The 15,941-nt window shown below is 38.3% G+C and overlaps 1 protein-coding gene across 8 annotated transcripts in view; it reads left to right on the forward strand.

The window, feature by feature from the left end:
• The window catches only part of CNKSR2 (connector enhancer of kinase suppressor of Ras 2), a 355,641-nt gene that overhangs the window by 98,497 nt on the left and 241,203 nt on the right, over positions 1 to 15,941 (forward strand). For all 8 annotated transcript variants that reach the window (XM_058291604.2, XM_058291606.2, XM_058291607.2 and 5 more), the window contains exon 4: positions 1,816 to 1,903. In XM_058291604.2, coding sequence (XP_058147587.1) covers positions 1,816 to 1,903 — 88 coding nt within the window. The remainder of the gene's footprint in view (positions 1 to 1,815; positions 1,904 to 15,941) is intronic.

Here is a 15,941-nt window from a genome sequence, read left to right on the forward strand (position 1 = left end):
TCCAAAAGAGATGTGAAGTGGTATCTATAATAAGTTCAGTACCAGATGAAAACTAGGCAAGTTCAGAGGCAGTACATTAGTGTTTAACTATGTGTATGTTGGCGGGAGGAGGAGGGCAGTGAGAGGGATGATGGACTCTAGAGTCAGATTTAACTAAGTTTGAATACCATCTCCACCACTTACTAGATGTGGGACCTTGGATACATCATTTAACTTTTCTCTATCTTAGGTTTCTCATCTGTAAAATGGGAATAATATTGCCTCTTTCAAAAAGACTGTGAAAATTAAATTATTTAGTACATATAAAGCATTTAGAACAGTAACTGGCACTCAGTAAGTTCTCAGTAATTATTACCTATTACTTATTACTAGTTCTTACTTAAGACTATTTCATGAAAGGACAAATGAGTTTATATGGCTATGAGTCTCCAAAAAAAAGTCTTGAGTTCATCAGAGGGGCAACGCTTATGCATGCCTCAGCAGGGTACCAGAGACAGCCAAAGTAGATAGAAACCCAGGAACTGGTTCTCCTGAGGGCTACAGAGACCCACAGATTCTATGGTTATGGCAGATGGCTCTGGAGTTCAGTGCCATGTCAGTTGGCTCAACTTTGGAGTTTGTGTTCCCGGGTGTGATGGAATTGAACTCAGATATGACCTTTCTACACATGCCTCTCCTGTTACTTTTACTGGACCTGTGGTTGACACTGGGGTTGGTGTATACTCAGGAGACCTGAATCTCTGGACTGTCCATGTGAGAGCCAGGCCCTGAGCCTCAGCAGACTTGCAACTCCTACCATCTGGGGGCTTATTGGACTTACCCTGGCCAGCTAACAGGGAGGTGAAGAAGGTCAACCACCACACCAGGGAGCCAAGAGTGCCTACAACTGTACGCAGGAGAATTGCATCCATCATCCATGTGGCATCTAAGCCCCTTCTTGATGTAGAGGGGGACTGGACATAACCATCCCAGGGTCCACAGGATGGAGGAATAGAGTATGGATTAGAGTGGACTTACTGGTGTTCTGCTGTGGAACTATTGTGATTGGTAATGGAAGAAATTGTTGTATTGATGTGGAGAAAGTGGCCGCGGTAGCTGCTGATGGTAGGGAGAGGGAAGAAGAGATATGATATGGGGACATTTTCAGGATTTGAAGTTGTCCTAGGTGGTGCTGCAGGGACAGATGCTGGACATTGTGTGTCCTGCCATGGCCCACTGGGTGGACTGGGGGAGAGTGTAAATTAAAATGTAAACCATTATCCGTGTGGTGCAGCAGTGCTCCAAGATATTCACCAGGTGCAATGAATGTGCCACGATGATGGAAGAAGATTTTGATGTGGGAGGAGTGGGGTGAGGGGGTGGGGGGTATATGGGGACCTCATATTTTTTGAATGTAATATTTAAAAGAAAATAAAGAAGAAAAATAAATAAATAAATAAAAAGAAGATACTGTAGTCAAACCCTTAGTTCTTTTGAAGGTAAACTTAAGCTGAATGTTATCTTTGCCTAAAATATACTTTTTGATTTGTTTTGTTTTAGATGTAGTAAAGAGCCTTTGTAAGAAATACTGAAGAATGACTAAATATAAAGAACTAAAAGATAAATTTGATGGAAAGTAATCCAGTTTCTTGAATTTAATTCTCTTCCAAGCATTTCTCTCATTTTTAATATAAGTTCCCAAATATTGTTTATTAATATGTAACCTTCAGAACAATTCATTTCATATTATTAAAAATCTTATTTTAGGTTATTGTATTTTGGGACTTTTCAAAGAACTGTTCCTATTAATCACAATTTTCCTTTTTTTCTTTATAGATCACCATTTGCTGCTGTGACAGACTATTCAGTTACAAGGAATAATGTCATACAGCTCTGCTTGGAGTTAACAACAATAGTACAACAGGTATTAGCTCACAAACTTTCCTTCTGTTAATCTATTAGCTATTTCATGTTCTAACGATATTCTTTAACCAAGAGATATAAGACACTGGTTTGGAAGTTTCTCATTCAAAGACAAATGGTTCCTAAAAAAAACCAAATATGTAATAATTTGTTGGAAAACAATACATATAGCATAATAAACAAGAGTTTCATTTACCAGAAGAAGAAAAAGAAACCTTAAACTCTAAAGACATCCATATAAACACACAAACAAACAAATAAATAAATAAATAAAGGCATCTTTCTAATAAGATTGTAATGTCTCTTAGTCTCATATTTTCAGTGGAGATGACTAAATTATATTGCCTTTCATAATATTAAATTACCCCATTTAGATAATTTCCGAGGCCTTGATTTCTTATTAGAGCAACTATAGTTTCACTTATGTACACATACAAACATACACACATAATAGCTTTTAACAGTGATCTGAATATATGAACTAATTTCCCATTTTGAATATTATCTATGCCAGGAATCCCCAAATCAAATGCTTTTAGGTGTCCAGAAGCTAATATAAATGTTGGGTTCAAGCCTGATATAAAACAAGAATTAGTGGTAGAGACTCGGGTGAATTGAGTATATATAACAAAACACATCTGAGAGGTGGGAGGCCTGCAACTACCACTCTATGTAAGCTTCATGTAAGCTATTACTGCTGTTTCTTTCTCAGGGTGCCATTGTTTGTAAACCTAATCAATGATCCAGAAACTGGGAAAGCAGAAGATAAAATATGATACAGAAGATTATTGAATAAATTTGGGAAACTGACTAATTTGTCCTTCTACTCCCTAATCATTAACAGGAATAATTGCTCATTTATTGTATTGCCTATGTTTTTGCAAAGAAATAAGATATTTTATTCATACAGATTTAAATCCTTCAGTATATTTTCTGCTGCACTATATAGATTTTATATGTACCATTTCCCTGAGCCGCAGGTTTTAAGATTTTTTTCATTATAGACAGGAGAGTAACTTTGTGACTTTTAATTGTGAAACATATCAGACATTCAACAGAAATATATCATTGCAATGAGAAAGTCAACAACTATTGCTTGCTGTTAGTCAAAGAGACATATATGAAGATGGTGAATATTTTATGAATGTTGAAGATCCCTAAGAGTCTCAATTACGTGCGTTCATGTTTGATATGAGTAAATTTCATAGATCCCAAGTGGATAGTAGGGAGATGAGTGGCATTTTAAGGTAGAGATCAGCATACATTTTTTTATTTATTGAAGTATATCACTCACACATAAACATACATAAACAATAAGTGTATAGTAATAGTTGTGACCTTACAAAACAAACACACATAGCATCGTACAGGACTCTTATAACTCACCCTACCACCAATACCTTGCATTATTGTTAAACATTTTAAACTAAGGATTAAAAGCATTGTCAAAATATTACTACTAACCAAAATATTTTCCCCCAACCCACCCTATTATTATTTTCTTTATATCGTTTATATATGAACATACATAAACAATAAGTATATAGAAAAGTTGTGGACTTACCAAGCAAACATGCATAACATTATACAGGGGTCCCATATACCAACCCTTCACCAACACCTTGCATTGTCGTGAGACATTTGTTACAGATTATGAAAGAATATCGTCAAATTCTTACTACTAGTTATACCCCTTGTCTTACATTTGGTGTATTTTCCCCCCAACACATCCTATTAATATTTTTTAAAAATGTTTTTTGTGACAGAGGTTGTAAACTTATAAAACAATCATGCACATGTGCAGAATTCCCAAACAACATCCATCTATCAACACACTGTGGTGGAATGTTTGCTACAGATAAAATAATACCATCTGATTGTTCATGTCCATAGTGTACATTTGGCACACATTCTCCTTACTGCCTCATTATCAACACAGTACATCTTTTGCATAGATGCAACAATATTACATTATTACGGCTAACCACAGTCCATAGGTCACACCAGCTATATTTTTCCCATGCTTCTCCACATTCCCACCACCCTGTAGTAGTGATGTACATTTGCTTTAGCTCACAAAGGACACTCTTGCATCTGTACATTTGCTTTAGCTCACAAAGGACACTCTTGCATCTGTACCATCAGCCACAATTCTCATCCACCTCTTGGTTTATTGTGCTATTCAGTTCCTAGATTATTCTCTAGCATTCTGTCAGTTGGCATTTACATCCCTAGACTACCATTTTCAGCCACATCCCCAATTTATAAACTAGCTGTTGCTCACTGTTACCATCCATTCTATACATTTCCACATTATTACATTAAAGCTAATTAAAACTTCTACATACATTAAACATCAGTAGTCCATCTCAGTCCTCCTGTTATCTCCTTTAAGAATCCACCACCTATGACCAGGGCTTCAAAATATTTTCCTACAATTTCTTCTAGAAGCTTTATGGTTCTTGCTTTTCTATTTATGTTTTTGATCCATTTTGAGTTAGTTTTTGGATAAGGTGTGACATAGGGGTCCTCTTACCTTCTTTTGGCTATGGATATCCAGTTCTTTCAGCACCATTTGTTGAATGGACTGTTCTGCCTGAGCTATGTGGGTTTGACAGGTTAGTCAAAAATCACTTGATCATACATGTGTGGGTCTGTTTCTGAACCATCAGTTTGGTTCCATTGGTCTAAGTGTCTACCTTTATGCCAGTACCATGCTGTTTTTACCACTATAGCTAAGTAATATGATTTAAAGTCTGGAGATGAGAGTACACTTTTCCTTTTTAAGATGTTTCTGGCTATTCAGGGCCCCTTACCCTTGCAAATAAATTTGATAATCATGTTTTCAATTTTTTTTAAGTGCTCATGGAATTTTTATCAGGATTGCCTTGAATCTGTATATCATTTTGAGTAGAAGTGACTTTATGATATTTAGTCTTCCAATCCATGACCATGGACTGTTCTTCCAGTTATTTAGGCTTTTTTTTCCCCTTTTTTAAAATTTAATTTTTATTTTTTAATTGTCTTTTTTAAAAAAGATAAATAAATCACACAAAATGTTACACTAAAAAACATAAGAGGTTCCCATATACCTCACACACAACCACTCCTCCCACATCACATCCCCTTTCATCAGTAAGGCATATTCATTGCATTTGGTGACTACACCCTGCAGCACTGACACACTGCATGGATTGTAGTTTACATTGTATTTCACACTCTCCCCCAGTCCATCCAGTGGGTTATGGCAGGATATGCAGTGTCCTGCATCTGTCCCTGCAATATCATTCAGGACAACTCCAAGTCCCGAACAATGCCCCATATCACACCTCATCCTCCCTTTCCCTGCCCTGGCCATTGTCTCCACATCAATGATAGAGTTTCTTCCATTGCTAGAGTCACAACAGTTCTGTAGAAGAATACCAGCAAGTCCACTCCAATCCATATTTTATTCTCCCATCCTGTGGACCCTGGGATGGCGATGTCCACTCCACCTCTAGATCGAGAGGGGATTTAGATCCCACATGATTAACAGATATTATTCTCCTGCTTGCAGTTGTAGGCACTCTCGGTTCCCTGACCTGGTAGTTGACCATTCTCACCTCCCCATTAGCTGATCTTGGTAAGTCCAACAACCCAAAGAGTAGATGTTGCAACTCTGCTGAGGCTCAGAGCCCAGCTAGCACATGGACAGTCCAGAGAATCAGGTGTCCTGAGCATACACAATCCCCAGTGCCAATCACAGTTTCAATAAAAGTGACAGAAGAGGCATGTGTAGAGAGGTCACATCTGAGTCCCACTTCATCACAATTAGGAGCACAAATTCCAAAGTAGGGCCCACTTCAGAGCCATCTGTCATGACCACAGAACCTGTGTGTCTCTGTAGCCCTCAGGAGCACCAGTATCTGGGGTTGTATCTATTTGGACTGGCTCTGGAATCCTGAAACATTTGTAAGTGAGATCCTCTGATGACCTTCTGGCTCATTTTGAAGTCTCTTAGTCATATAAACTCATTTGTCTTTACCATTTCCCCCTTTTATCAAGGTCTTTTTCTAATTGCATCACCAGCTGGTGATGGTAGTAATCCCTTGGCACCAGGGAGGCTCATCCCTGGGAGTCATGTCCCATGCTGGGGGGTAGGTAATGCATTTACATTCTGAGTTTGGCTTCAAGAGTTATTTAGGCCTTTTTAAAATTTCTTTTAACATAGAGTTGCAGTTTTCTAAATACAAGTGCTTTACATCGTTGGTTAAGTTTATTTCTATTTGAGTTTTATCTATTTTATGTTATTTTCCCCACTCTTTTGATACTTTTGGTTACTTTGATTGATATAATCTTCATTTCTAGTCTCTTTTCCAGGACTTTCTCTCCTGTCTTTTCTTTTCAGGCTCTAGCACACCCTTTAGCATTTACTGAAAATCTGGTCTCTTGTTTAGAAATTCTCTCAGTTTCTGTTTTTCTGTGAATATTCTAATCTCACCCTCGTTTTTGAAAGACAATCTTGCTGGATATAAGATTCTCGGCCTGAATTTTTTCTCTTGTAGTATCTTAAATATATCATGCCACTATCTCTTTGCCTCCATAGTTTCTGGTGAGAAATCAGTGCTTAATCTTATTGGATATCCCTTATATGTTATGCATTGCCTTTCTCTTGCTATTCTCAGAATTCTTTCTTTGTCTTTGGCATTTCATATTCTGATTAGTATGTGTCTCAGTGTTGGTCTGTTCAGATTTTCTCAGAAGGGAGTTCGTTGTGCTTCTTGGACATGGATATCTATATCCTTCAATAGGGTTGGGAAATTTTCTACCACTATTTCTCAAATATTCCTTCTGCCCCTTTTCCCTACTCTTCTCCTTCTGGGAAACCCATGACATGTATGTTAGCATGTATTTTACTGTCTTCAAGTACCCTGAGACCTTGTTCAATTTTTTCAATTCTTTTGAATGTTCATTTTCAGAGGCCATTTCTTTAAGCTCACCAATCCTTTCTTCTACCTCCTCAAATCTGCTTATATGATTCCAGTGTTTTTAAATTTCATTTATTGTGCCTTTCAATCCAATTAGATCTGCTATTTTTCTGTGTATGCTTTCCAGTTCTTTTTGCTCATCCAATGTCTTCTTAATATCCTTCATCTCTTTAGCCATCTCATTGAATTTATTAAGGAGATTTGTTTGAACATCTATGATTAGTTGTCTCATCTCCTTTATTTCATCTGGAGGCTTATCCTGGTCCTTTAACTGGGACATATCATCCTGTTTCTTAGTGTGGATTGTAATTTTTTGTTGGCATCTTGGCATCTGGCCTACTAGAGTATTTATTCTGGGTGCAGTTTTTCTCTTAAGTTTAGACCTTCCTGCCCTTTCTCCCTTACTGATGGTAAAGTGGGACTAAGGATATAGTTGGTGCTATCAGCTGTGTATGTTCAAGCTGCCCTCATTGCCCCTGGGACTGACGAAGCTCCTCCCAACTTTCTCCTTTGCCAGGGGTAGGAGAGAGTCACAGCTGTGTGGAATAATCCAAGTCGTGCAGGTATAGACTGAAATTTCCCAGAGAGTCTGATGAAGCTTCATGCCCCTTTCTCCCCAGCCTGTGGCAGGCATGAAGCTGCAGGTGTGGTCAGCAATCTATGCAATGTGAGTCCAAGATGACTGCAGTTGCCCTGGTAGACTTCTGATTATTCAGTGTGTGCCAGCCAAAGATACCTGCAGTTGCCTGATAGGCTGGTACAGGGCCCACCAGCCCTGCCAGAGGTTGGACTAAAGCCTAGGCTAGGGCTGCGGGCCAATCTGGGCAAAAGAAACCTGTTCCTACTATTACTGTGATTTTCAGTCCTGGCTTCCCCTCATGCTAGGGGCGGAGTCGAAAATGACAGCTACCGGCCTCTTTCAACTTGAACACATTTACACCCTAGCTGTTCCTTAGCCAGCTGAGTCTACTAAGCAGTAGCCAAAATCATTGGCCAACCATCTCCTCCTCCCCTGTTTTTGGGAAATGGAGCTTCCAATTCCAGCCACAGAGTAGCTCCTGGGGCCGCTTGCACTGCCAAAGTAGAATGATCACTGGCCTCCATGGCTTGGCCAGTAATTTCCCAGAGAACCTGGTGCAGGTCCTGCCAGCTTTCTCCCTCCCAGAAGTGGGGCTGGGGCTTAGGCTAGACCTGCAACCTGATCTGGATGGAAAGAAGCTGGTCCCTACCAGCACTGTGGTTTTCAGTCTGCCCTGCTTCCCCTCGTGCCAGGTGCAGAGTTAAGATGGCAGCTCTCAGCCTCTTTCTGACTTGGACAGGCTCAAACTTTAGCTATTCTCAGGATTATTCTTTAGCCTGCTGAATTTACTCATCAGTAGCTGAAGTTGGTGCACAACTCTCTTCCTCCAGTGTTTTTGGAAGGTGGAGCTTTCAATTCCAGGTGCAGAACAGCTCCCGAGGTGGCTTGTGCCCTCAGTGGAGGATGGGCACCCACCTCCATGGTGTGGATTGCTCTACTTAAGAATCCTCTCTGTAGATGGGCAGTCTCCTCCTTCTATTCCTTCAAGAATGTGGCAGGATGATTTTCTGGTCTCCTGGAACCCCGAAACATGTGCTTCAGCTAGCTCCAAAACACTCTGGGTGTTTACTAACTACCCTTTAGCAAGACCTGACTCTGGAAGCACCTTACTCCACTGCCATCTTGCTGGTTTCAACATACTTTTTAAGTAAAGGACCAGCTAGCATAAATGTAAGGCTTTTTTAGGCTATATGATCTCTGTCACAACTACTCAGGCCTACTGTTGTAGCACAAAAGCAGCCATAGACAATGTGTAAATGAGTGAGCATGGCTTTATTCCCATAAAACTTTATTTTATAAAAACAGGTAGTAGGTCAAATTTGTCCTACTAGCTATAGGTTTGCTGGCCTATGTTCTAGTCAGTGCTAGTCCAGGATGTTACACACACTAGCAGCATCATGATTACATGGAAACTTGTTAGATAGATTCTTGGGATCCACCTCAGACTTACTATAGGTAAGCCCCATTAATCTACATGACTACTAATTTTCTGGGTGATACTGGTTTGGAAACATTGTTCTAGGAAGCAAGGTAAAAGAGCAATAACAAAATTTATGGGTAATTTTTCTTGTCATTCTGTATTATCAGTTATGTTTCTTCAAAAATCTATTTTCTAAAATTCTATTTCTTTTAAATGTTTTAAACTTGACCAGAAATTTGGGATGTGGACAACAATTTGTTAGTTTGGGGGGTACTGGGTTCCTCGCCAGTGGTGCTCTGTCGTGGTCCCTAGGGGAGCAGCGACAGTCTCCCAGGTGCAGCGGCGGGGACCGGGAGGGAGTGAGGGTTCAACAGTGAGCCCCTGATGCTAATGACTATGCTTGGGAGCTGATAAACCTAAAATAAGAACAAGGCCTAGAGCTGCATTGTGCCTGGGAATTTCCTCCTGTCAGCCTTCATGTTACTCAAATGTGGCCAATCTCGAAGCCAAACTCAGCATGTAAATGCAATGCCTTCCCCCCAGCGTGGGACATGACACCCGGGGATGAGTCTCCCTGGCACCGAGGGACCACTATCAACTACCAACTGATGACGCAACTGGAAAATGACCTTATACGGAAGGTTCAACACGGATCAGCGGAATATCCCTGTCTACATAAAATAACATGACTTTAAAATGCTGTTTGACCTAATGTAAGGGGGAAATGGAAAGGAGAAATGAGTTTATATGGCTACGAGTCTCTAAAAAAGAGTCTGGAGGCTGTCAGAAGGATTGCCCTTATGCACAACTGAGCAGAGTCAGAGAGACAGATAAAGCAGATACAACCCCCAGATATCGGTTCCTTCGAGGGCTAAAGAGACCCATGGGAGTTATGGTCATGGCCGGTGGGGTTAACTACCAGGTCAGATGGCCCCTCTTTGGAACTGGTGTTTATGTGTGACGAATCTGGACTCAGATGGGATCTCTCTTCATAAGACTTTCATGCTAATGTGCTGGAGGTGCGGTTAGTGTCGGGGTTTAAGATATATTTAGGGGATTTGAATCTCTGGACTGACAATGTGATGGCCAGGTCCTGAGCCTCAACAGACTCCAGCACCTACAATCTGACTTATTGGGCTCACCACACTCAGCTGAGATGCAGTTGAAGAGGGACAGCCACCACACCATGGAGCCTAGAGTGATTACAACTGAAAGTGGGAGGATTGCATCCAGCATCCAGGTGGAATCTGAGCCTCCTCTTGACATAGAGGTGCAATGGACACAACCAATCCAATGTCCACATAGAAAAGGTGGCATTGGATTGAGAAAAGTGGACATGATGGCTGATGGGTATGGAGAAAGGCAGGAAGAGATGAGAGGTGGAGGCGTCTTTGGGACATGGAGCTGCCCTGGATGGTGCTTCAGGGGCAATCACCGGACATTGTAAATCCTCACAGGGCCCACTGGATGGAATGGGGGAGAGTGTGGGCTATGGTGTGAACCGTTGACCATGGGGTGCGGGGGTGCCCAAAGATATACTTGCCAAATGCAATGGCTGTGTCATGATGATGGGAGGGAGTGTTGCTGGGGGGGGGAGAGATGGGGTGGGGGAGGTAGGGTTCAATGGGACCTCATATATATATATATATTTAATGTAATATTATTACAAAGTAAATAAAATAAAATTTAAAAAAAACAATTTGTTAGTTTCTTCCCTTTTACTATAAGAGAAAGAAATTCTGGTTTAAAGTGTACCTTACAAAGTATTTGTAAAGTAATGATTTGTGGCCTCTAAATATTATATATTTACTCACTTGGAATGTTAAACAAACAGCAATAATAATACAATAATTATCAACATTTATTATACGACATGTCTGTGATAACTGTATTATATGTATTATTTAAGCCTTTTCATTTACAGATGAGACTAAAAGACAGTTGAAATACCATGGAATTAAATAGAAGATTAGAAGTATGTCTATTTTTATACATGAGGTCTTTTTATACATGAAAAACCTTTGTTACATGAGAAACTCATACTTATTGTCATTTCTGTGGGAAAGCAATCAATCTGATGTCAGGTTCCAAAATAAGGTCATTTCAAGCATAATTATGATGAAAAGTAGATGTTTTCATTCTTTGTTTCTCTTCCAAACATCTGGAACTGTATGATCAGTTTCAGGTTTACTTTTGAGTAATTGGCCAACACTTTGTTGCTTATAAATCAAGGCTGCAAATTCTGAATGGCAACAAAGATAATTTTTCTTGAAAGAGAGTATTAGGGGACTGTCCTTCACTTAATTCATACATACCTAATGTTTTCCCATGTCAAAAGGAGATAGACAAATGATCTTGAAAAATAGTTACCTTTCTTTTAACTGCTAAATATAGAGTCAAGTCAGAAATGGAGAGTTTTCCATATTTAGCATTCTCAAGTTCCAGAGCATACCTTTGTCACTCTAATCTTCAAATGTTGCATTGAGAAGATGGCTAAAATAATTTTAGGATCACCTGTAGAAACATGTGAAGCAGTAGAAATGCAGTTTGTCAGATATGACTAACCCACCCATTCTGCTATTTTAAGAACCTGCCATCTATATAACAAATGATTCAGTTTTTGTTTCCAAAATGTATAAATACCTGCTATTGACAACTATTTCATAGAAAACTTATCCTTCTGATATTGTCCTAAAAGACTTGTTTAACCACTCAATAGGACCTTTTAATTTTTGTTGTTTTTCTTTTTTTTTCAATAGTAACTTTTTTTTTTAGATTTTATTTTTTATTTATTTCTCTCCCCTTTCCACCCCCCTCACCCCAGTTGTCTATTCTCTGTGTCCATTTGCTGCGTGTTCTTCTTTTTGTCTGCTTCTGTTGTTGTCAGCAGCACGGGAATCTGTGTTTCTTTTTGTTGTTGTTGCGTCATCTTGCTATGTCAGCTCTCCATGTGTGCAGCGTCATTCTTGGGCAGGCTGCACTTTCATTCGAACTGGGTGGCTCTCCTTACGGGGTGCACTCCTTGCACATGGAGCTCCCCTACGCGGGGGACACCCCTGTGTGGCATGGCACTCCTTGCGTGCATCAGCACTGTACATGGGCCAGCTCCACATGGGTCAAGGAGGCCCAGGGTTTGAACCACGGACCTCCCATGTGGTAGACAGACGCCCTATCCACTGGGCCAAGTCTGCTTCCCTCAATAGTAACTTTTAACAGCAGTACTATTTGGCACAGAAGTGTCTTTAGGAATCTTACTTTAGGGCACTAATGGGTTTATGTTTTGCTATTTATAAGTCAAGAAAAAGTTAAAGCCTATAAAAAGTTCAATCTATTTACAGGCTGAACTTTAAATGTTGACAAAGTACAGAATAATTGATATTACTCCCATAACTGAAATGCTCCAAATAGTACTTAGAAGGACCTCTGCACCCTCCACACTATATACTTATTTTTTTGTGTGTGGAAGAGTATGCTATGCCCTTCTTATGACATTTTGCTTTTGTATTACCTATTTGAAAGTTCAGTAGCTCATAACATTTGTCACAGTTACTTCTAACTCACTCTCATTTTCCCATCACTGTCCAGTTCCATATGTCTTCTTTAAGATACTTCAGAATAAAAATTTCCCTACGTGGATGTTCTTGTTTCTTGCCTTTCCCACCCCATCCCAACTTGTACTTGGCTTGACATCTGCTTTAATGAGATCCTTCTGTTATATCTAAGGGAAGTAATAGGTGCAAATTTCTCTTAAAACATGTCTTCTTGACATCCTGATTTAATCTATTTATAGAATCAATCATTCTATGACTAGTCTTTCCAAAACCCAGTTCTAGTCTGGTCAGTCTGGTCACTTTTCAGCAATTTTCCATTCATTTCCAAATTGATTATAAACTCATGTCTTTGGAATTCAAAGGCCTCCATGTATGGTCTTAACATAATGAGTTTTATCTTCTAGTCCTTCTGTGTCTATTAGTTCATATGGATGACTTATTTTTACTAAAACAGATCTTGCAGTTTCATCTTTTTATGTTGTGAGGCCTTCTCAGAACATGCCCCATATATCTTATTATCTCTGCTTATTAAATTTATGTTCATCTTTTTAAAGCCTTTAAGGAACGCCACCTCATCCATGAAACTTCATTTTTCCCACAGCTGTTTGTGCCTTCCCCTACTCTGACCATTTAAATGTTATGTGATTATTGATGGGGCTGGGTTTAAATATACCATCTTGCTGTTGTCTTCTGTTTTTTCCATCTATTCTTTTCCCCCTTTTAACTTTTAAACTAATTATTTTTATGATTATAGTTTTACTCCTTTGTCAACTTATTAGTTGTAACTCTGGTATGTGTAGGATGGGTTTTAGTGATTGCTTTAGGGCTTATACTATACATCTTTAACTTATCATAGTCTCTTATCAAGTGATATTATACCACTTTACCATAGTGTAAGAACATTACAATAAGATACTTTTACATTACACATTACCGTAGTGTAAGAACATTACAGTAAGATACATTTCTCCTCTCTCCAACTTTGTGCCATTTTGTCATATCTTTTATCTATCCATATGTTATAAACCCCCCAATCTATTGTTATAATTATAGCTTGAAACATTATATTATCTTTTAAGACTATCCTTTAGGGGAAATTTAATTATAGACATTATATTTTAGTGTTTTTTAAAATATTATATTATTTTTCTACTGTTGTATGATGTCATCTCCTTTAGGTACCAAGTTTAATTATATACCTAAGTCTTTTCTCTGAACTCTCTGATCTGTTGCTACCTTTAATAGCAATTGGAATGAACATGATAGATAATGAAATAAAATAGTTAAGTATTTTTTCTTGGCAGTGGAATTATGGGGGTGATTTTATTTAGACTCCACTTTTCTGTGTTTTCCATATTTTCTAAAATGAATTTGGGTTATCAGAAAAACAAAAAAATAAATGCTATGTCCATTGAAGAAATGCTACTTTAAGTTTAAAAAAAGAGCACAGCATAGATGAATGCATATTATATTTTGAAATAAATTACATAACCCACAAATAGTTAATGTTCACCTAATGGTCTAATTCAGCCATTTTATACATATCAATCACTATATTTATTCACTTGGTGGTATATGAAGTATCCAAAGACAGGAATTAAACTTAAGCTCCAGTAAAAGAGGCCAATTTGAACAAGCAAGGTGTTGATTTAAAAAAAATGTATATCTAGGGCATGCATTTATTACCATGCTTTCAAGAAATCTCATCTGAACAGTTATTATGATAGTTACTCTTTGAAATATGCTGTGCCTCAAATTATTTTTCACTCAACTTTAATTATTTTTATTCCCTTTGCAACCAGATGAGATGATCAATATCTAAAAATAAACTGGCACAAATGACTTTTTTCTCTCCTTAACACAAAGAGGTGGCACTATGAATTAAGTGGAAAGTGCTCCTTGATAGTGGCCTCTTATATTTAAAATAATAATAAAACTAGAGTAGAAAGGTATTTCTTTTAAAGCTATTTAGTGGATTTCATTTAATCTATTGTGTCTGTTTTACTTATTTCCAATTATGACAGGGTTGGGGAGCTATATTTGAAGTCTGTTAAAAGAGATGTTTTTCTACAACACATTCCTCCCTATGTAAGATTAGTTATAATAAAACTTTTGAGAAAAAGAGAAACTAATTTTAAAATCTTAACAGAAAGAATCCTTAGGAAGAACTGAAGCTTCATTTAGAGTACTGCCAACAACTGAATCAGAAAAATGAGACAGGTACCCATGTAGTTCTTGTCAGAAATGAAATAATTGCCATGATGCCTGCCCTAATGAATATCAACTCAACCTAAATTTATTCCTTCTGTACCATTTTTGTATTCTTCACTTCAAATATAAAAATGATGAATTAGCTTGACACTAGTTAAGAAATGAGCACAAAACTATAGATTTGTATGGGTAACATTTTGGTAAAACCGAAAATATTTGGGACAAGTGACTCCAGGTGGAAAAGGGCAGTGAGTCTTGGAATACTTAAGACTCAGTCCTCATGGCTAGGCCCTGGGAAGAGAGATGAGCCTGATAGTTTACAGCTGACCTTGTGAAGAAAACAGAGTAAGTGAAAGAAACTAGCCCCAGGGAGAGAGATGAGTACTATGTCAGTGTGCAGCTGAGATCAGAAGACGCTGGGACCACAGAGCCTTAAGAGGAAGAGGAAGGCTGACCCTTTGCAGACATTGCCTGCCATCTTGCTTCAACACGTGGCAACAGTTTGGTGAAGAAGTAACTTTGAGTTGGACTCTGTAGGGCCTTGTAACTGTAAGCTTCCACCCCAAATAAATACCCTTTATAAAAGCCAAAAAAGAAAGACTCAGTCCTATTGCTTCATTAGCATTTCATCAGGGACAAGCCATATAATTGCTCTCACCATCTTTCAATAGAAATAATCATATCTACCTCACAGTTATTGTGAGCATCAAATTAGATCTATTTTTAAATGGTTCGTAAAGTGACATGAAAAGGAAAAGTGAAATAATAGTACTTATAAAATGAGTGAGAAGGAGACTTGATAAAGGAAGTAGAATAAGAACTTTATTTTAAATTATAAATTACAGAGATTTATTTTCTGTATTGGGCTTTTGTTAGTTTCTTTGAGCTGCACTTACAATAAAATCTGAATTACATACTGAGAGAAAAATTTCAGAATGTTGCAAAGCATTTTAAATCAGAGTTTGAAATGTTAAATACAGAGTGAAAACTTCCTTTAAAATTCAGGTTCTGGTAATATGCTTTTACCTCTAAATTCTGCTTATTCAAAATGTCTTTCTGTTTTCTTAGGGGCTTGCTCATCCTCCCCTCCCCCACTTTTAGATCCATTTTTCCATGTCCATGGACATCACTGGCTGTCTGAATGGTGTTGGAAACATTTTACTTTCCTTTAGCAGTCATATCTGAAAGTTGAAATAAAGGAGAGGAAAGTTCAGTACTCTTTCATGTAAGGTTGATATAAAATAGCTTTTGAAAGGAAAAGGAATTAGATCCTATCATTCTTAAATCATCAATCTATTTTAGAATATGTA

This window comes from Dasypus novemcinctus, chromosome X, assembly GCF_030445035.2.
Source record: "Dasypus novemcinctus isolate mDasNov1 chromosome X, mDasNov1.1.hap2, whole genome shotgun sequence".
Taxonomy (NCBI): domain Eukaryota; kingdom Metazoa; phylum Chordata; class Mammalia; order Cingulata; family Dasypodidae; genus Dasypus; species Dasypus novemcinctus.